The following is a 21741-nucleotide window of genomic DNA, read 5'->3' as shown; positions in this document are numbered from 1 at the left end:
ATTCACTGCATTGTTGGTAAAATCTCAAGTTCGGTTGGAGATTGCCCAAGACACCCACAAAGCTAGTACAAATTATCCCTTTTGGTAATAAAAACCTAAAGAGGGGGAGGGGGGAGGAGGTGACCTACCTTTAGCACCCAATGTGGAGTTGATGGTCTTCATACTTTTGTCGCATTTCAATGGTGGTTAATTGTGTTTAATCAAGTTAAAAGTTAAATGCTCCGAGATCTGCACTCCCCAGTTACATTGGTATCACAACCTAGGCTTCCTTCGCCTGACGGTGGGTGTGCAAGGTGCTTAGAAATGTTAGGTATGAAACGTATAATGTGTGCAATACACACACAAAAAGTACTGACAAGATAAGGTACATCAAGTGCAGCACTCTTTTTCTAGTTTGAAAAGTATTTAAGTCTAAAATGTGGTATATCAACATTAATTGTGTACACAATGTGTGATGGGTGATATGGGACGCATGGATGAGGGAAAGAGGCCACCTACTAAGGTCTAGGACAAACAGAAACTTCAAATTTTATATAGCAGCTTGTGCATTTTGTATGGCGTATGGAATGCATGTATGGTATGTGTGCAGTACGCAAAGTACTATATGAATCATGAGGTTTGAGTACAAGTAAGGTGTACGAGTACAGAATGCAGCTATGCTGGTGTGGCTATGCCAAGATGAAACTTCCACAACTCCCATGCATCCAGCTCTATGTTTTCAAGATTTTAACCTCGCAACCCATCAAGGCTCTTTGCAACTCTAGCGTAAAACCATTTTCCTCTTGTAGCTCCCACCTCCCCCCCCCCCCCAAAAAAAAAAAAAAACGAAAAACAAATGGCCCACACATTCTCATAGGTAATGTACAGGCATATTTTAAAAAAAGGCTGCTAACTCTGCAGGAATCACTAGTAATCCAGGTACGTTACCCATAGGTTTGGAGAGGCAATGAATGGACTTTAGGATGTCAGCACTCTGCCTGTGCCTGGAGTCACATCAAAAGGTAGGAATACTTTGGCAATGCTTGTAGCTCCACGATGGTATAGCCTTACTATGAAGCATAGTACCTATAGACGCTGCTCTCCACCAGTAAGGAAGATGAAGTGCCCCCTGTCTGTATCAAGAGGACTTCTTCCTCACCACGAGAAGCAGACCAATCTAGCTCCATACTGAGATGACGACTTTGGATCATGTCGAGTGCTTGCATGTCCCTAAATCACCTAGCAAGATTACAGGTTCCCTAAAAGCTGGCAAGATGCTCCAAGAGGAAAGAGAAGGCTGTGATGCTAGAATTCTAGGAAGATGAGCACATATGCTGTAGACCTGCACAGAAATATCTGGTTGGTCAAGACTTGTATAGGGGACCACCCCCAAAAAGTGTGGTCTATCGGGCAGTCCATCACAATGAAGGCATGCCCAGGATACTGTCTGGGAACACAGTGATGACTACCAAGTCGTCCCCCTAAAGTTGCGGCGTTTCCACGGAATTGCCATCCTGCCTGCTAAATCAGCAAAGAAGCTACATGTCAATAATGCATCCCTATCAATGACTAGCCATGGACATGCAAGGACGAAAAGCAATATTCAAGGAGTAATGAAAACTCCGAGCCCATGTTTCAAGATTTAAGATTTAACAGTTGAAATTTTCATTACATGCTGCCCTGTAACATTAAAGCATGCAAATAATAATAAGAAACACCACCTGACCCCTTCTTTTTTTTAACCAAACAAAGGAAAGAAATCCATTACCTCCACCACCACTCATGATCCTCCACTGCAAGTTGGAAATAAGTCAGGGCAATTGTGATGAAAGCCGTCACGATGATCAGAATAATGAAGACGATAAAAAGGATGCTATAGATCGTGTACACTTTGTGGCCCCAAACGCTTGCAAAAATGTAGTAAAGCTCAATATATATTGCACTGAATGGCAAAAAGCCTGCCATTGCCATCTGAGGCACGGTTCCCCTATACCAAGGCAATGGTGGGATCTCTCTGGGGAACTTTGTGGTGCGACAAGGAGCTTGAAACTCTGCCTTGCTATTTTTGCCAGCAATCCCTCCCAAGACCAGTAGTGGAGACGTCACCAGAGTCCATATAAGTAGAATAACAACAATCGTACCAAACGGGAGTGCTGCTGTGGAGTTGTAGGCAATGGCAACAGTGTTCAAGAAACAGAACGTTAAGAAGAGTGGACCACAAAACAAGCAACCTGTGAGCAGCAGATTGCGCACCTGCACACAAACACAGATTGCCTCAGCTGGCTAAGCTGACAAAGGAAAGCATACAGCTGATTGGTTAGCTTACCCACGGACTGTCTCAGCTAGCTAAGCTGACAAACAATGATAAAAGGAAAGCATACAGCTAACTGGTTAGCTTACCCAATTGGCCCCTTCAAGTTGTTGGTAGAATGAAGTTGCACTGTAGCCAGCAATCCCTGATGTGAGGGCATATATGACAACAAGGGCGGTATACAACGCACCTCTGTTATATGGATAGAAAACACCAACTAGAGCAAGCATGAAGATAAACATGGCTCTGCAAATCGTTCATAATAATACAAAATGGAATTAGAAACACAGTACTTATAGTATATGAAAGGCTTCCATATGAGAGAGGTCTAGGAATGCTCACAGGGCAAGTAATTGGGTTCCACTTCCAAGCAACGCACAGAAGAGAGATTTGTGAGGAGGATATCTGAAAACATCCCCATGAATATACTTCCATCCCGTTTCCTCTTGGTCCTCCAGAGCCTCCTCATCTCGTGAGTACCTGATAAAGGTGATTGTGAGGGTAAAGACTCTATATACATACATATACAGATCCAGATACATACATACATATGCATATATACATACATACATACATACTCATATATACATATACATATACATACATACATAAATACGTTTATGTTTTTATTTATTTATGTATGTATGTATATGTATATGTATATGTATATATGAGTATGTATGTATGTATCTGTATGTGTGTGTGTGTGTGTGTGTGTGACATACATAAATACATAAATGTATTTATGTATGCATGTATCTGTATATGTATATGTATATATGAGTATGTATGTATGTATGTATGTATGTGTATATGTATACATGAGTATGTATATGTACATGTATATGTATATGTATATGTATATGTATATGTATATATGAGTACATATGTATGCGTATGCGTATGCGTATGCGTATGCGTATGCGTATGCGTATGCGTATGCGTATGCGTATGCGTGCGTGCGTGCGTGCGTGCGTGCGTGCGTAACATCCAACTAGCCCACCAAAAACAGTACGTCCAACTAAAGTGGGTGGCATTGAGCTAAGGAACTCAGCCTGTTTGCAAAACATTGAGAAATTAAATAATTAAGATTAACAATCAAGATTAGAGTTAAGCCCTGGTACTTGATAAAGTCGTTCTTTAGCACCCGCATCAAAATGGTTGCAAGAAAGCCGGTTAGAAGGAGCACCGTGACACATGAATTGATGATAGAGAACCAGTGGATCTCTAGGTGCTGAGGCAGAAACGAGTACTTGGCATATTTCTCCATTCGATGATCAAAGGGCTTGTCAGTCTCTTTCCACTTAACTGAGTACCGGAACTCAACAGCTACCTCTTTATCCTCTGTTATGTCCACAGTGTTTGAACGATCGGTGGCCACACTTATCTCTATCACTCGATCTTCATTGTAAAGGACTTCAAAGTGCAGATGGGTATACAACAGGTACTTCATTTCTTGTTCATCTACTTTCCCTATAAAGCCCCAAATGGGCAGGTCGTCATAATACATCTGAAAATAATAGTCTTGCTTCACTGCCTCTCGAAAAGCCTGGACATCTTCCTTTGTGAGAGTCTTCTTGCATAAAGATTCTGATTCCTTGTTGTCTCTAAAATTTAGCTCATATTTTGCATGCACCAACCTATCTCCGTTGAGGACTTCACCTAGTGCTTCTCGCTTCTCTGTCACCTGAGCTGTGACCTCCACAGAATGATGAAAATGATTACAACAATGCATGTTTTTTTAAAAGAGAAATAGGTTTTCAAAGGTCAAGCATCTAATGTTATATTTTGGATCTCATTATGACAATATGATTCATAAATGGGCAACTTGTAAAAAACCTAAAATTTTGCAAGACATTGCATGAATCGAGAACAGACCTGGAGGACAAAATGGTAGGTCGAAGTATCGATATGTCTCACTGCACAGTACCAACAAAGATGCTTTAGCTCAGCTTGGGGTGCACAAACTAATTGCTCTGAATTTTTTTGTTTAAAGTTCCACCTTTCAAAGGGATGCGGCTAAAAGTACACATTGCCAACCAACTGCAAGTAACAGAAAGCAGAAAAACATCTGCTCTAATATTGAGTTCTCTTCTTTCATCTTTGATGTATTATTACAAGTAATCAAATTTGGTAATTACTTAAATGAATCAAAAATCAAGATAAACTGTTCTTTTCAAGAAAACATTTACAAACGACAATGGAAGACAACAACAAGTGTTGGGTAGGGACTGACTGTTCACTTACTAACCACTGGAAAGGAAGGTAGAGAGGGGAGAGGGGGGGGGAGAGGGCGCTGTGAAATCCCCTCCCCACCCCCAAAAAAAAAGACACCTCTGGAGTATTTATTTTACTCACATGAGAGAGTAAGCATGAGAGGCTGAAAGCTTCGTCAAAATGTGCACTCTAATAGGCAGGGCTGAGATTGGAGTAAAGTAAATCTGCATTGGCAGAATGAGGGGGGTCCTCCTGTACATAATCCACTATTGAAAGCTTTTCCTTTACCCTCAAAGTTGTTATTGACGCCGAATCTTAAGTAGAAACAGTTGATATGGTTGAAAACTCCTCCTAACATTGGACTTGAATTTATAATACTCATGAAACTTCTGATCTTAGTAGAACTTCTCGGCTGAAACCCACCTCATCCACCAGTACAGTGAGCTCCAATCTATTCTACTCAATCTCCATTGTTGGTGTTGTCACTAACGCTGCTCTGAACTTTTTTTTAACTCATGCTTGAGAATTGAAAAGTGGCACCTGCTCTTGTTCCATCAATGGTCCAAACTCCCGCACTCGCTCCTGCTATGATTTACCATAGCAACAAAGATGGGTGTTGAGAAACCTAGAGTGTGACACACCTAACCTGTGGTACACAATAGATAGGCCCATGGCAAGCACAAGTGCCACGTGGTAAGTGATGACATGGCAGTCGTGGACCTTGCCGACAATAGTAAAACAAACCGACCGACAGCATTGGCTACTATCCAAGTTCGCAAGGCATAGCCGGACATTAGATAGCAACTGACAAGCAGAGTTCGACAACGCACATGGCACTGCCACATGGCAATGATGATGTGGCAATCATGACGTCGAATTGATGACATGGCAATCGGGTACAAGTGGTTGACTAGAAGCATTGATGCATATATATATATATATATATATATATATATATATATATATATATATATATGGGTAGCCAAATCATCATATTCATTAGTGTTGGACTTCACAAAGCGTTTCACTATAGGTGAAGTGCTAGTAGCCAGGAGCGTGCAGTAGATCACAGACCCGTGATTTGACATCTTCATTCTCAACCACATCATGTACTCAAATTTCATTTGTATTACTTCTTTCTTGTACATCATACAGAGTAGTAGTTTAGGACTCCTTTGTGTTGTATCTGTGATTCCGCCACATTCTTCTATCTATCTCTAGAGAACCCTAGCACATAGGCACAAGTGTACCACAAGTAAAAATCCCTAGGCTCCAAGAGTGGCACAAGTCCGGATTTGGAAAAAGTAATCATTTGGGTTCTTTCAAGTTTTTGTGGTGCAAGCCACCGACTTTGTCCCAACCACCCTTTCTCAGTGTGACAGGCTTTCATTCTTCGCCATCATTCTTTATCCCTCGCTTCGAGCAACTTGTTATGGATCTCGCAGAGTTTGCAAGGTTTACTTCAAGGTCTCAAAGCAAGCATGTAGACCATGTCTAACTGTCTCGATCGGATAGAGTTGGCACCCCAAGCGCCAATTGTTCCGGATTTGGCATCTATCGAGGCTCATGCTTCTCGGCAAGGGCTTGACCATTTTGAGGACGAAGTGGTGAAACTTCCCAATGGAGGGCTTTTCACTCCTTTGGATGCATGTAAGGATGTACCAAACGAGTTTCCATACCGGTCCAACAATCATCATTCTACACATGCACGTAGTTGGCATGAGAGACATCGTTCACCAAACTGATGATCTCCTTCGCGGACTTCCTCTCCATCAAATTCATCACATAGTTCCCGTTCACCTTCACCAGCTCGACATCGCGATGCTACCACGTTGCTGAGTTCTTCCTCCATGCCTTGTGGGGAACGAACTCAGTTATTGAAGCTTCCAAAGCCTCTCAAGTTCAACAAGAAGATGGGCAAAGAAGAAGTCACTAACTGGACCCGCAAGATGGCTTCCCCTTTGGTGGTAGCAAGTGGTTCCAATGTTTCTCAGCTCCATTTGGCCAAGAAGCAAGGTCAACACGTAACTAACTACCTAGCTGCCAAGTTTCCTGAAGCTTCTGCTCCTGCTCTCAAGGACCATCTGACAATCGAAGCAAGTTGAGTGCTTTATGCATGGTTTGAAACTGTCCTTGCATGCAAATGTCCGTGCACATCGGCCTCATGATCTTTCAAGCATAGTTCGTCTTCCTATGACCCTCGACACACATGTCACGTGCATCCCACACTTGGATGCCACATGGACATACCTGTACAATACATGTAGAACCTAGAGTGGAAACTAGTCCCATGTGAGCCCCAGTCGTCAACCAGGTGTTGGGGTAAAGGCACTATGCCCACCCTTATAGTGTGTACAAGCCCATAAGTTATAGTACATAGTACACTTAGTACTTTTAATGTACTAAGTGCACTATGTGTACTAGTGCAATATACATGTGTGATAGGGGAGTCACACACTCATTCCCATGAGTTGACTTATCCCCACAACTCTCTCTCCCTTATTCTCTCTGTGTATGTCTCCCACACATGAATCTCTAACCCTAATTCTCCCATTCAACTGGTATCAGAGCCAGTGCCCTTTGAATCTCTCTGCTGCATAGCTCTCGTTTCACACAGCCATTCTGCTGGTCGTACCCTGTGCTGGTCGTACCCTGTGCTGGTCGTACCCTGTGCTGGTCGTACCCTGTGACTGCTATCAGCTGGCTTAAGCAGTGCTGCCCTCAGATCTCCCCGGCGCAGGTGGAGAAGAAGGCGAATGCAGGGGTGTCAGCGCTAGGCAGCATACGTCCATACATTGGGCGGATAAGCGCATATGGAGTCGGCTGCAACATGAGTCCTAGGCAGGCGGGCGTCAACAGCAGCGCTAATCGTGTAGCGCTGCTAGGCGGAGACGGCGAAGGCAGCAGCCAGGCGTCGAGCGTGGAGTGAACATAGGCGACATCGTTGTCGACGAGCTGGAAATCGTGTGTGCGCTTACAAGTTGACTCCAACGCAACCTGGTGCGCAGCCAATCAAGTACCTGCACATGGTGGCTGATTTAGCTGCGCTTCACAGCCTGCAAAGACACCAAGGGGCAGCGCTCGCAGCAGTCTTCTACACCACGCTTGAGGATACTCACATGTGAGGAGTCCATCAGCACAATCTTTCTGCAGCAGCACCAAATTCAGCATCATCAACCCCTTTCTCATGCAACAACTGAAATTCAGCCTGCAGATCAGAGAAATTAAAAAAATTAAGAGGTATTTGCCTTCAATTTTGGGAATTTCTAATCAATTCAATCAATTGAGCAGGTACAGGTGCCCAATTGCTCAATTTTTGAGCAAAATTGGCAAAATTGGGTGACATTGGTCACAATCAGGATCAATTTGCAGGAAATTGGATGTCGAAATTTGGGGCTTTTGATGTAATTGTGCAATTAAACATTCATACATGCTGTATGATGTGAGAAATCGCACATTCGGGCAAAATTGCAGCAAATTGCAGTGCAAATCAAGGGGCTTTTGTGCCGATTGGATTGATTTGCATGCAGGCAATCGCATTTGATGCTGTGGATAATGTGTTGATGCCTTACAAGCACTCAATGTGCCTGTAAATCAAAGGGCTTTCATGTATTGGATGTATATGTGGCCAGGGGGAAGCATCGTGAACACTCTAGATGCCTTCATGTGCGTCAATGTACCATGTATGATCAGCAATTGATCTTAAATCAAGGGGCTTTTCAAGATTTTATGCTTGTTGAGCTCGGCAAAGCAGCAGGCAAGACTTTTATGCCTTGAATCCTCAGAAATCAGCTTGCAGTCAAGGGGCTTTTGCCCAATTTCTGTTCGGAACTGTTGTATGCAGTGTTCGGGACTGTAAAAGTCTGATTTTCACTCATTTGGACAGCCAGGAGAGCATTTATTGCTACTGTACTTGCTGGTACAGATTTGGCACAGCTTTGTGCAAGTTTTGGCATGGCTGTACACTGATTTGAGTGAGGAAAAGGTTTGGAAGGGCAACAGAGCACATTTAAGGTGCTGTCCTAAATCTGCAGCAACCAGATTTTGCTAATTTCATCACATAAAGTGGGAGAAAAGTTGCATTCGTGCTTCCGCAGTGGGAGATAAAGCTTGGGAGAACAACTGTGAGCACTTTGTGTGCTTTTGGTGCAGTGTTTGCACATTTTGCAGGGAGTCAGGCATTGACAGGTTGCATATTGCTATGGCAACCACAGGTGAGAGCTCTTCATTGCTTCACATCAAGAAGCTTGAAGGCTCGCATAATTATGATATTTGGCAAACCCAGTGCTACAGTGTGTTGCTCCAGAAAAAGCAACACAAGCCTATCAAAGAAAGGGGTGTAATGCCCGCTTCTCTTACTGCTGAAAAGTGGGAAGATATGGATGAGCTGGCAAGATCTACTATCATGTTGTCTGTGTCAGACTCATTACTTTTCAGCATTCGTGAAGAGAAGACAGCTTGGGGAATCTGGCAGAGATTGCAAGACTTGTATGCCCAACAAAGTGCCTCAAGCAAAGTGTATTGGTTGAAGAAACTCATAGGTCTTCAGATGAAGGAAGGGGCGTCTATGACAGCCCATCTAAATGAGTTTAATGGTATTGTCAGCCAGGTCATTAATCAAAAGTTGGCAATGGACGATGAGTTCAAAGCCACTTTTCTGTTATGCACTTTGCCAGAGAGTTGGGACACATTCAGGACAGCCACTAGCAATTCGCATGCTATGCTGTCATATGCAGATGTTGAGGGTGCTCTTCTTCAAGAAGAGATGAACAGGAAAAACAACTCTGTTGGAAAGTCCAATGCAATGAATGCACGTGGGAGATCCCATCAAAGGGAAAAAAGCCAAGAAAGGGGAAGGAGCAAGTCTCGCTCCAAAAGGGATTTGGAATGCCATTATTGTGGCAAGAAGGGACACATTAAAAAGCAATGCTACAAATGGAAAAATGGTCAAAAAGAAAAGGGAAAAGGCAAAGACAAAGACAAAGATGAAGCCAAAGATGTAAAGCCAAAGGGCAAAAGTGGAGTCAAGATTGAAGAAATCAATGTGTCACATGCAAGTGGCAGTGAGGATGAGGTCCTATTTACGTCTTCACTTGATGCCCATTCACTTCTTACAGGTGGTCATGGTATGCACTCATGGATCATTGATTCAGGTGCCTCCTTTCATGTCACAGGTTGCAGAGACTTGTTTGACAGATATACTGCTGGCAATGAAGGAGTGGTTTATTTGGGTGATAACCATGCATGCAAGATTCTTGGCAGAGGTGATGTGAGGCTTGTGTTTTCAGATGGCTCACAGCTTATGCTCCATGATGTCAAGCATGTGCCTGAGATCAAGAAGAATCTGCTTTCTACTGGACAGCTTGATGATGCTGATTATGTTACCACATTTGGTCGTGGAAAGTGGAAAATTAGTAAGGGCTCACTGGTTGTTGCCAGATGCTCTAAGGCGGACACTCTTTACTTTATGCATGCAGGTGTTTGTCACCATGCTAATGTAAATGCAACCAAGCTGTCGGAAATTTCTATGTGGCATAGCCGGTTGGGACACACGAGTGTCAAAGGAATGGAGCAATTGTCTCGTTTGGGTTACTTGCCTTCTCTAAAGTTTTCAAGTTTTCAGTTTTGTGAGCATTGTATATATGGTAGGCAACTACAGTGCCCCCACAAGAAAGCTCTTGGACAGAAAGATGCTCAGTTAGAGCTTGTGCATACAGATGTATGTGAGATGCCTCAGCTTTCTTTGGGAGGGGCAAAATACTTTGTGTCTTTTATTGATGATGCCACACGCAAGGTGTGGGTCTATCCTCTTCGTCTGAAGAGTGATACATTCTCAGTGTTTCAGAAGTTTGTTGCTCTTGTTGAGAATCAAACTGGCAAAACACTGAAGGCTTTGCGTTCCGACAATGGTGGAGAGTATATGTCCAAACAGTTTCAGGACTTTTGTGATGCTAAAGGCATCAAGAGGGAGCTCTCTACTCCTTATGATCCTCCACAAAACGGGACAGCAAAGAGGATGAACAGGACTATTCAGGAGAAGGTCCGTTCTATGTTGTCACATGCTGCATTACCTCATGGTTTTTGGGCTGAAGCTGTTATGACAACCGTTCACCTTATAAACAGGTCACCTAACACGAGGCTTGGTGGGAAAGTGCCAGAGGAAGTATGGACAGGGAAGCCTCCGTCATACAAGCACTTGAGAGTGTTTGGTTGCGTTGCGTACGTGCACATACGCAGGGAAATGCGCACCAAACTTGATCCTAAGTCTCACAAATGCATATTCCTAGGATATGGTGACAGAGGTGAAATGGGGTATAGACTTTGGGATCCCGTGAATAGAAAGATTATACGCAGCAATGATGTCATTTTTTATGAAACATGCATGTATAAGGAGCCTGCAAGGCAACAGGAGCCTGGCAGAGTCATCTTTGATGATGATGGACATCATGGACAACAACAAAGGGCTGTAAATCAGCCATTACAGCAGCAAAACCAGCCCTTAAATGGTGCTGAAAATGGTCCAAATGGACAGCCAGAGATGGCAGAAGATATCCCTATGGATATGCCACAGTTAGAGGAGATACCGGGCATGATTTTTCAGCCTTATGGCATGGAACAGGAGCCACCAATTGGTGATATGCAGGCTGGACAGCAACCTGCAAATGATGGTCATTGGGTACGGAGGTCCACAAGACCCTCCAGAGCCCCTGACAGGTTTGTTCCAGGGGTTGACTACTTGATGCTTACTGACTGTGGGGAGCCCCATGTTATAAGGAGGCTTTACAGAGGGCAAACAAGGCTCTTTGGGAGCGTGCCATGAAGTCAGAGATGGATTCTCTGCACAAAAATGGAACATGGAAGTTGGTGCATTTGCCTGCAGGCAAGAAAGTTTTGCCATGCAAATGGGTTTACAGGCTCAAAGTTGCACCTGATGCAAAGCCAAGATACAAAGCCAGGTTAGTGGCTAAGGGCACAAAAATGGAACATGGAAGTTGGTGCATTTGCCTGCAAGCAAGAAAGTTTTGCCATGCAAATGGGTTTACAGGCTCAAAGTTGCACCTGATGCAAAGCCAAGATACAAAGCCAAGAAAGGGGAAGGAGCAAGTCTCGCTCCAAAAAGGATTTGGAATGCCATTATTGTGGCAAGAAGGGACACATTAAAAAGCAATGCTACAAATGGAAAAATGATCAAAAAGAAAAGAGAAAAGGCAAAGACAAAGACAAAGATGAAGCCAAAGATGTAAAGCCAAAGGGCAAAAGTGGACTTTGATGAGATCTTCTCTCCAGTGGTCAAAATGACCACACTTAGAGCTGTGTTAGCTTTGGTTGCACATGATGATCTGGACTTGATTCAGATGGATGTGAAGACTACTTTTCTTCACGGTGATCTCCATGAGGAGATATATATGCAGCAGCCAGAAGGTTATGCAGTGAGTGGAAAGGAGAAGCTTGTATGCAAGCTGAAAAAGAGTCTTTATGGGCTCAAACAGGCACCAAGGGAATGGTATCATAAATTTGATACATTCATGAAATCACAGCATTTCAGGAGAAGTGACATAGATCACTGCTTGTACACCAAGAAAGCTTTGGATGGCAGTCTATTGATCCTCATCTTGTATGTTGATGATATGTTGATTGCCGGGAAATCGCGTAAGGAGATGGATACCTTGAAGCAAAGACTGCATCAAACCTTTGATATGAAGGATTTGGGTGATGCAAATCATATTTTGGGTATGCGGATACTTCAGGACAGAAATCAGCATGTGTTGTATTTGTCTCAGAAGGAATACATTGGCAAAGTTTTGCAGAGGTTCAATATGGACGGGGGGAAGAAGACTAGTACTCCTTTGCCTCCATATGTGAAACTCAGTGCTATGGACAGCCCACAGTCGGATAGAGACAGGGCTGATATGGCCAAGGTTCCGTATGCTTCAGCTTGTGGCAGTCTCATGTATGCCATGGTTGCTACTAGGCCGGACATTGCATTTGCAGTGGGAGTGGTTTCTAGATACATGCCCAACCCTGGCAAGAAGCATTGGGAAGCAGTGAAAGGTGTCATGAGATACCTGAAGGGCACACAGGATTTGTGCATTTGTTTTGGCAAACAGGATGCATTAGTGCATGGTTACACGGATTCGGATTATGCCGGTCATCCAGATAACCGGAAGTCTACTACCGGTTATGTGTTTACATTCACAGGAGGTGCTGTGTCATGGATATCCAGGATGCAGAAGTGCACAGCCTTATCTACTACAGAGGCCGAGTATATTGCAGCCACAGAGGCTTGCAAGGAGGCATTATGGCTATCTCGGTTAGTGGTTGATTTGGGTTATACAGGGGATATTCCATTGTTGCATTGTGACAGTCAGAGTGCCATTCAGTTGGCAAAGAACCCTGTCTTTCATGCAAAGACGAAGCATGTGGATGTGAAGTATCACTTCAACAGAGAGGTGATAGAAAACAAGCAAATTCAGCTTGTTAAGATTCATACGGATGATACCCCGGCTGATCTGTTGACAAAGAGTTTGCCTCCGGAGCGGTTTGCTCATTGCAGACACTTGATGGGCATTGGATGAGGCCAGTTTCAGCCTTGATATGGCCTTGTATATTATCATGCTGATTTTTTCTTTTCCTTTACTTAAGGGCACTTTGCCTTTAAGTGGGAGGTTGTTGGGGTAAAGGCACTATGCCCACCCTTATAGTGTGTACAAGCCCATAAGTTATAGTACATAGTACACTTAGTACTTTTAATGTACTAAGTGCACTGTGTGTACTAGTGCAATATACATGTGTGATAGGGGAGTCACACACTCATTCCCATGAGTTGACTTATCCCCACAACTCTCTCTCCCTTGTTCTCTCTGTGTATGTCTCCCACACATGAATCTCTAACCCTAATTCTCCCATTCACCAGGGTCCCACTCTAACTGTCCAAGGTTAGGTGTACAAGTCCCGTACATGGTCTTGGTCAGTTGTGCAAGTCCTGCAAATGAAACAATGCCAATCCGTATTATGAGTCACCCTTTGGAATGATGTCAGGTGTTCTAGATGTTTTGCTTGTAGCCAGATACCTGGCATCTCAGTCTTAGAGCATGTAGTTGCATGTAGAAGAAGGGGGCCAGCCCTTTGGGCTACCCCAAAAAGGGGTTTACATCCCTTGCTTTAGAGAAGGGGTAGGCCTTAGGCCACCCTTGTGGGCCATGGTGCCCATGGCCATTGTCCGACAGCCAAGCATGGCTGGGCAGGCAGGGCGGCCATGGACAGCCTGTCAACTAGGCCTAGGTGGCCTGGACAGCCTGTCAGCCAACTCCACAGGCAGGCCAGCAGGCAGCCACTGCACAAGGGCTGCCAGCAGCCACGCTGAACAGCAGTGCAGGAGGTGGCCAGGGCATGGTGTGAAAGGCACCTATTAAAAGGCTGTTCTGCAGGTCGTGGAGAATATTCCAGCAGGCCGACCCTGTATGGACCTACCGACCAGCGTGTTTAGGCACTATAAATAGTATAGGCAAGAATCTCATTGGTCATCTTACAATTCACAAGGGGCTGCAGGATTCCAAGGGCTAGGATAGCCAAGCGGAACTCTAAAGGCAATGTGAAGATGAAAGGTCAAGAACCATAAGATTTTACAGATTTGCATCATTCTAATGAAGTAAATACACCATCCGTGGTGGGGGCCCTACACAGGGTATTCGGCACCCAATACTGTCTTCACCCAATACCGCCGCCCATCGCCCCCGTCTCGCTCTCGCTCTGTGCGCCCGCCGCCCATCACCCCCTGTTTCCCCGTCACCCTCTGCTCTGGGCGCTGCCCATCACCCCCGCCTCGCTCTCGCACTGTGCACCCACTGCCCATCACCCCCTGTTTCCCTGTCGCCCTCTGCTCTGGGCGCCGCCCATCGCCCCCTGTTTCGCCTCGCCTGTTGTGCCCAGCACACCCCGCCATCTCTCTCTTTCCCTCTCTCTGTTCGCCGTCCGCTGTTCGCTACTGTTCGTAGACGCTGTTTGCCTCGCTACTGCCGCCCGCTAGCCCCTCCGCCTCGCTGCCCTGCTCGCGCTATGCTGGCCCGTCTGCCTGACGGTGTAACTGATGATAAGCCAAACGCAAGACCTCTGAAGACCAAGTGTTGGGCTGAACTGTGCACTGCTGTAGAAGCACCAAAGATGTCCAATCTCGAGCCTATGCACTCTTCCTAATGGTATGAGGGAGGAATGCAAAGCTAGGGCTAAGAGAGGGGCTGTTTGGGACTGTTCTAGACTGTATATGAATGCTGTAAATGAATGAGAATGCTGTGTTTTACCTTCACCAAGTGGCTGGAGCAAAACGATGAATGGATGAATACTGAAAACTGAATGGATGCAGAAAACGCAAGGTTTATTGATGATTGAATGCTGTGAACTGATGGCTGAATGCTGAGGACTGATGCGTTTGCTGATGGAGGGTTGAATGCACAAGCGTTGATGCTCCTCTTGCTGAAGGATGCTACGCTTCTCCAAAACGCATGGATCTGAGGTGGATGCAAGGCTGAATGGTATGCGCCTGAATGCTCCTTGACTAAATTATGAGATGAACGAGGGAATGGGTCAAGCCCTCCTATTTATACTAGCTATATAGCCAGTCGGTTGGCACTAGATGCTGGCCGACTGCTCCATAAACATTAAATGCTTAATGATGATGTATAAATGCTGAAAATGATGGGAAAAATACCCAAAAAATCCTAGATAAATCTTGGATAATTCCTAGATGCTATCTAAGGTTCCTGCAATGGTCTAGATGCTATGCATGAATGATGAGCAATATGCAAGATGCTTTCTGATGCAAACCCTAAGGTTTCTACTGACTGTATATGCATGAATGCATCTCTTTAAGTGGGTTAAGGGACTTAGACTGACTGACTGACTGACTAACTATGGCTGAGAATGACCTACGTAGCTCGTGCCTAATGAAACTCGCGGCGCCGCCCGGGAGACTAGGGACTTTGACACACTTGTTGATACCATCAATGCATATTAAAATATTTAAACATAGCCACAGCCTTCCTTAACACATATCCATCATCACTTTGCATAAAACATAAAAGCGATAAAACATCCACAAATGCTGAAAATGGAGCTTGCACACGTGACACCACGTAGAGGCCGGAATGGGCCGACCCCCCCCTTGGAGTATTTTATTACCCAAGGAGAATAATATCATGTACAAGCTTTGAGGGCCTTACTCTCCCCACGGGAGATGCCAGATTATCCATATACAAATGCCATAACACAACCCAACACGAGGCAACCAAGCCGGAACATAGGCTGTAGAAATGCCAAGCCAGCAATATAATCCATATACCTCCGTGTGGGTACTGATTCTTCCCCAAAAACCACGGGTCTTCATGCAATAGAGCTGGTACAGCAAGTACAACTCTCCATTCAGCCGATATAGCAGGTACAATGATTGGTACAACCGGTACAGTGGCTTGTACAACATGTACAGTGGCTGGTACAGCTGGTACGGTGGCTGGTACAGTAGGTACAGCAAGTACAAATGCTGGTACAGCATGTACAGTGACTAGTACAGCAGGTACAATAACTGGTACAACAAGTACAAAAGCTAGTACAATCGATACAATGGGTGGTACAGCAAGTACAACAAGTACAAGGATTGGCACAACCAATACAATGGTATGGGATCAGTAGCCCTCACGTGGTGAGTACAACTCTAAAAGACAAGTCTGTTAATTACATAATACATTGATCAATGATGATTATACTTAGACTTCAGTACCCTGGGGCCTGTACTTACAAAGTTTCTGTACTTTAATGGCAGAAATGCCTTGTCATTCGAGTCCTCTCACAGGATTGCAGTTCGGATCCTGCTGAGAGGAACTGGAGCACATTGGCCCTCTTCCATATAAAGAAGAGGAACGGGTTGTCTACTGCTCAGTTGGGGCGGTTGGTGTATTGCCATTGCAATCTCCGCCTAATTGAGCAGTCGGGCAATCCGATAGAGCCTCGTTAGGTCAATGTCGATAAAATCGACATTGAGAAGATGAAAGATGTCCCAAAGATTCCTCATGAGAGGAGAGCGTGAAACCGGCCTCTGGTAGAAACCAAAGTGCGGTAGACTAGCAGTCACCCTTCCACTTGTAGTCCAGATATAAAAACAAATTTGATTGGAGCTAGAGTGCCCCAAATCTGAAATGAGAACGACACCTGTTGACCCCAAAGCTTGGCGCCCCTTGCGGTATTTCTTTATTCAATTTCAAAAAGATGTAAACCTGAGTACAACAAAACCAGCCAGGGGATTACACCTGTATGTCCAATCTGGCAGCCCACAATACCTCTTAGCACAGAGGTTTCACACACAGATCTGTGTCCCACAAAAGCAACACTCTGTGTTTCCCTTTGATCAGCCAAGACCATTCAGCAGGGCAACCTTGAGCACACATCTGGCATATCCCGTGTACATGGTTCCACAACTCAGCACAAACATACATTCACTGTCCAATCTCTGTTTCCACCCTTTCCATCTGCCATACCCCTCCTCTCACAAGGGGCCAGATAGCACAACTCCGCAGCAGACATAAGCCATTGGAAAGAAAGATAAATGGACAAGTTCAGAGCTTGCCAAATCAGCACGTGGTTCTGCACTCGTGAGGCCAATCCTACCAGTCTGTACATGCCTTCTTGCAACCACCTGTCTGATGCACCAAATAAGCTCTGATACAGCACTGCCTGCAACTGTCTATATAGTCTCTACGCCTGCAGCTGCTGCCACCTGTACCTGCTGGACAGTACAGTTCTTGACACTCTGCACCCGTCCGTACAAGACCACAGCACCTGACTAAATCTGACCGTACAGAACTGTACGGACTGTGCTGCGCACACCAGAGTCTGCCTGTTCGCTTGCTGTACCCGACTATACCAACTGGTACAGTTTCGTACCTGCAACCAGCCGCCTGTCAGCAGTCGTACAGCCGCCTGTACCTGCTGTACGGTTCCATGATGGCTTCACCTGTACCAGCCAACAGCAAAACAACAGCCGCCTGATCTGCGCCGCCTGTACCTGCAGCAGCCGTACTGTACCCTGTACTTGCAGCAGTCCGTACACATGTACTTGCTGTCGTACGGCTCTGTACGGCCTATCTAAACAGCTTGGTCTTCTCACACACAGCAGCAAAAACCAGTCGACAGCCTTCCCCTCTTCTCCACGCTTGCAAACTTGCACGACTCCCAAAAAGCTAGAGAGAGAGAGATGAGAGAGACGTGTAACTCCAAAATTGGAGTGGCCTCTCTCCAAAATTGTCCTAGGGCCCCAACTTTAATAAACATTAAAGTTCCCTAGGGGCCACTAAGGCCTAGGGGCAACCCATGAATAAAACATTAAAACATTAATGTTCTTGTTCCCCCCTTCACACCTGGAGATGTCCACACATCATTATCTCTGTCCGGGCACCCCAAATGTGAATCATTTAATATTTTTGCTCAGCCACCACCATGCCCACACTTGTGCTGTTCCATTTTCACAGGGTCATGACATAGCCCCCTCTTGAAAAAATGGCAAGCGTCCTCGATTGCATTCTCGTGATATAGCAAAATATTCAGAGTGAAATATACAATATGGCAAGATCAGCGTCCCAATCTCTCTAAGCCATGCACATGTAACATCATTCACTGCAAACCAATGGCGTAGTAGTAGTCCAAGTTGTATACCACTGTGAACCATACACAACCACAACATCCAATGTGACTAGTACACATATATCATAGAAGTCCCATAAACAGATGTACTGTCAGCCATTAGTACCTTCGGGTGAGACAAAAACTGCACCAAGCGACCTCTAGATGTCATCTGAGCCTGTCTGTATCAAGGGAGTGGAGGTGCTACCCCCCTCTTGAACATCAAGTAATGCTCCAGACCCATGCTCTACTGAACTTGAATGAGCCACAAGAGTCGGCTCCAACTCAAAGGCATCGAGATAAAGCTGCAGAACCTGAGGTGAATCTGTTAAGTCACCTTCCTCCATCCACTTCGCATTCATCGGTGAATAGTTCTTAAACTTCACAAGATAGCGACAGGAAACTTTACCTCATACCTTTCTTTCCTTATGTGCCAGTATCTGCTCTGGAATAAGAACCTCATCAAGTTTCTCAACTTCTGGCTGAGCCTCATCTGATACATCCTCAGGCACATCCCCACGGAAAGGTCTAAGGAGACTCACGTGAAATGCATTGTGAATCCTCCAATGATCTGGTAGCTTCAAACGATAGGCTACCTCACCAATCTTTTCCAATACCTGAAAAGGCCCATAATAACGCATGCTCAACTTAGGGAATAAGCGCTCTTTACCCTTCATCTTCTTGAGTCTAGCCTTTTCAAAGCGCAAAAGAACCCAATCACCCAATGCAAACTCTAAAGCACGTCTGTGACGGTCTGCGGCTTTCTTTTGCTTCTGCTGAGTTTTCTGGAGTGCCAATTTAACTCTCCGATAAGCTTCATCCATACTCTCCACATACTGATCAGCCTCAAAGATCTTATCCTTTGTGTGCAAAATAGGTGGTACCTTCTTCCCTCCTTCCACAATCTCAAAAGGCGCCTTGCCCGTCGAGGTATGGACAGTGTTGTTATACGCAAACTCCACCAAAGGAAGATACTTTTCCCATTGTTGCTTGTGCTCTGACACATAACACTTGAGAAGATCTAACACTGTAGAGTTAGCCTCTTCCGACTGACCATCTGTTTGTGGATGAAATGACGATGAAAACTTGAGAGTTGTACCCATGTTGTCAAACAACCCTCTCCAGAACAAACTCGTCATCCGTGGATCACGGTCACTAATGATAGACGTAGGCAAGCCACGATACTTGAAGATGTTCGCCATGAACAACTTCACCATATGATCCACTTTGATCGTCTTACGCACGGGAATGAAATGAGCCTGCTTACTGAACCTGCATATGATAGTCCAAATGCCATCATTGCCCGTTTGTGTCCGTGGAAGATCAAATATAAAATCCATGGCAATGCTCTCCCAAGGTCTATCTGGAATAGGTAAAGGCTGTAGTAACCCTGGTGTCTTTTGACGGTCCAACTTTACCTTCTGACATACGATGCATTGCCTAAACAAAGGCATCAACATCTCTTCTCAAGGTTGGCCAATAAAAGAAAGTCTCCACTGCTTTTACCGTGGCGTCAATACCTCTATGACCTGCATACAGTGGAGCATGACTTTCAATCATAACCTTGAGGCGCAATGGCCTGGTAACACACAATCTGCCATGCATCAATAAAAATCCATCTCTGAGAGTATAGTGCTCATGTCGCTGACCTTTAGACATCTGATCATACACCCTGCCAAAGTCCTCATCATGGGCATACTGCTCTTTCATTTCATCAAGCTCATGATAATAAGCAAGTGAAACTGCTGAGACCTGTGGCTTGCGTGACAAAGCATCTGCCACTACATTCTTTTTGCCTTCCACATGCACAATCTGGAAGTGAAACATAGACAAAAAGTTTGCCCATCGCATATGCTTCTATGAAAGCTTAGTTTGCGTGAGGAAATAACGCAAGGTCTGATGATCTGTCTGCACAGTGAAATCAGCCCCAAGCAAATAGTGTTTCCATGTAGAAAGAGCATGGATTACAGCCAACATCTCTTTCTCATAAACCTGTAAATGCTTCTCGGCATCTTGCAATATTCTACTCTCATAGGCTATCACATGTCCCTCCTGCATGAGAACTACCCCAATGCTACTTCCACATGCATCACACTGGACAACAAAAGCCTTTCGGAGGTCCGGTAACACCAATACTGGATCCGAAGTAAGCTTTTCTTTGAGCTTTTTGAAGGCTGTAATTTCCCGATCTGCCCATCTAAATGGAGTTGCCTTCTTTGTTAAGGCATGAAGGGGCGAAGCAATTTCAGCAAAATACCGTATGTACCGCCTGTAATAGGAACACAATCCTAGAAAGCTGCGTACATCATGTACGGTCCTCAAATCTGGCCAATTAAGAATTGCTTCCACCTTCGCTGGATCCATACGGACTCCATGCTTAGACACAATATGCCCCAAGAAATGTATCTCTTGCAAAAAGAACTCACTCTTCTTGCCATTAATAACCAGCCTATGGTTCCTGAGTTCTGCAAACACAATGGCCAAATGCCTTCTATGCTCTTCCTCAGTTTGTGAATGCACAATCATATCATCAAAGAATGTGCCCACAAACGCTCTATGAGGCCTGAAAATCCTGTCCATCATTCTATTAAATGTGGCACGTGCATTTGTCAAACCAAAGGGCATAACCAAGAACTCGTACAACCCAAACGTGGTTCGAAATGCTGTCTTATGCACATCCTCGGGTCTAATACGTATCTGATGATACCCACTTTTCAAGTCAATACGACTAAAGACTGTGGAGCTCTGTAAGCGGTCCAAAATGTCATCGATCCTCGGTATGGGGAATCGATTCTTGATGGTATTCTTGTTCAGCGCCCTGTAATCACTACACATGCGCCAAGAACCATCCTTCTTTTGCACTAAGAGTACAGGTGAGCAAAAGGGTGATGAGCTAGGCTGTATCAACCCTTTATTCAAAAGCTCTTGTACCTGACTCATAATTTCTTCTTGTTGGGCTACACTAACACGGTTCGGCGGTCTATTTGGTGGAGTACTACCAGGAATTAGATCAATGGCATGATCTTCTGGCCTCTCCAGAGGAAGTTCCCCTGGCAATGACTCAGAAAAACAATCTTGGAACCCACATAAGAAATCAATCCTGTCCTTATCTAACATAGACAAATTAGACTTAGACTCATCATCTTGTGCATCCTTTACATAAATCAAGTACACGGAAAGATGCTTTTTCATTACTGATGAAATTTCCGAAGCTGATACAATAGGAACAGATTCCCCTTTAAGTTTTACATCCAAAACATGTTCTTTCCCTCTATGAGTCAGAGTGATCTTCCTATTGTATGTGTCCACCACCGCATGTACTCTGTGGCACCATGGCATACCCAACAAAACATCACATCCATCAAGTGGCATGATGAAAAACTCTTCGCTGTCCACATAACCCTGTAAATGAAGCCTGAGCTTCCCAATGATAGGAGTAACGGGTTCTGAGTAACGGGTTCCGCATACCCTGGACAAGCCATGTCAGCCTCATATAACGGCCCCATCTCCTCTACACGAATCCCCAATCGGCCAGCCAAATCCGGTGAAATAAAGTTGGCTCTAGCACC

At 44.8% G+C, this 21741-nt stretch overlaps 1 protein-coding gene across 1 annotated transcript in view; it reads right to left on the bottom strand.

Annotated features, from left to right (window-relative positions):
* LOC147605483 (transmembrane 9 superfamily member 2-like) overlaps nucleotides 1-21741 on the bottom strand; it is a 53944-nt gene that overhangs the window by 26401 nt on the left and 5802 nt on the right. The window contains exons 2-6 of the mRNA XM_086793025.1: nucleotides 4169-4209; nucleotides 3415-3982; nucleotides 2633-2770; nucleotides 2380-2536; nucleotides 1748-2232 (exon numbers count right to left, since the gene is read on the bottom strand). Of these exons, the coding sequence (XP_086649151.1) occupies nucleotides 1748-2232; nucleotides 2380-2536; nucleotides 2633-2770; nucleotides 3415-3982; nucleotides 4169-4209 (1389 nt within the window). The remainder of the gene's footprint in view (nucleotides 1-1747; nucleotides 2233-2379; nucleotides 2537-2632; nucleotides 2771-3414; nucleotides 3983-4168; nucleotides 4210-21741) is intronic.

Source organism: Cibotium barometz, chromosome 59, assembly GCF_041138505.1.
Source record: "Cibotium barometz isolate CiBa-2024 chromosome 59, ASM4113850v1, whole genome shotgun sequence".
NCBI lineage: Eukaryota > Viridiplantae > Streptophyta > Polypodiopsida > Cyatheales > Cibotiaceae > Cibotium > Cibotium barometz.
This window is presented reverse-complemented; position numbering and strand designations above follow the sequence as displayed.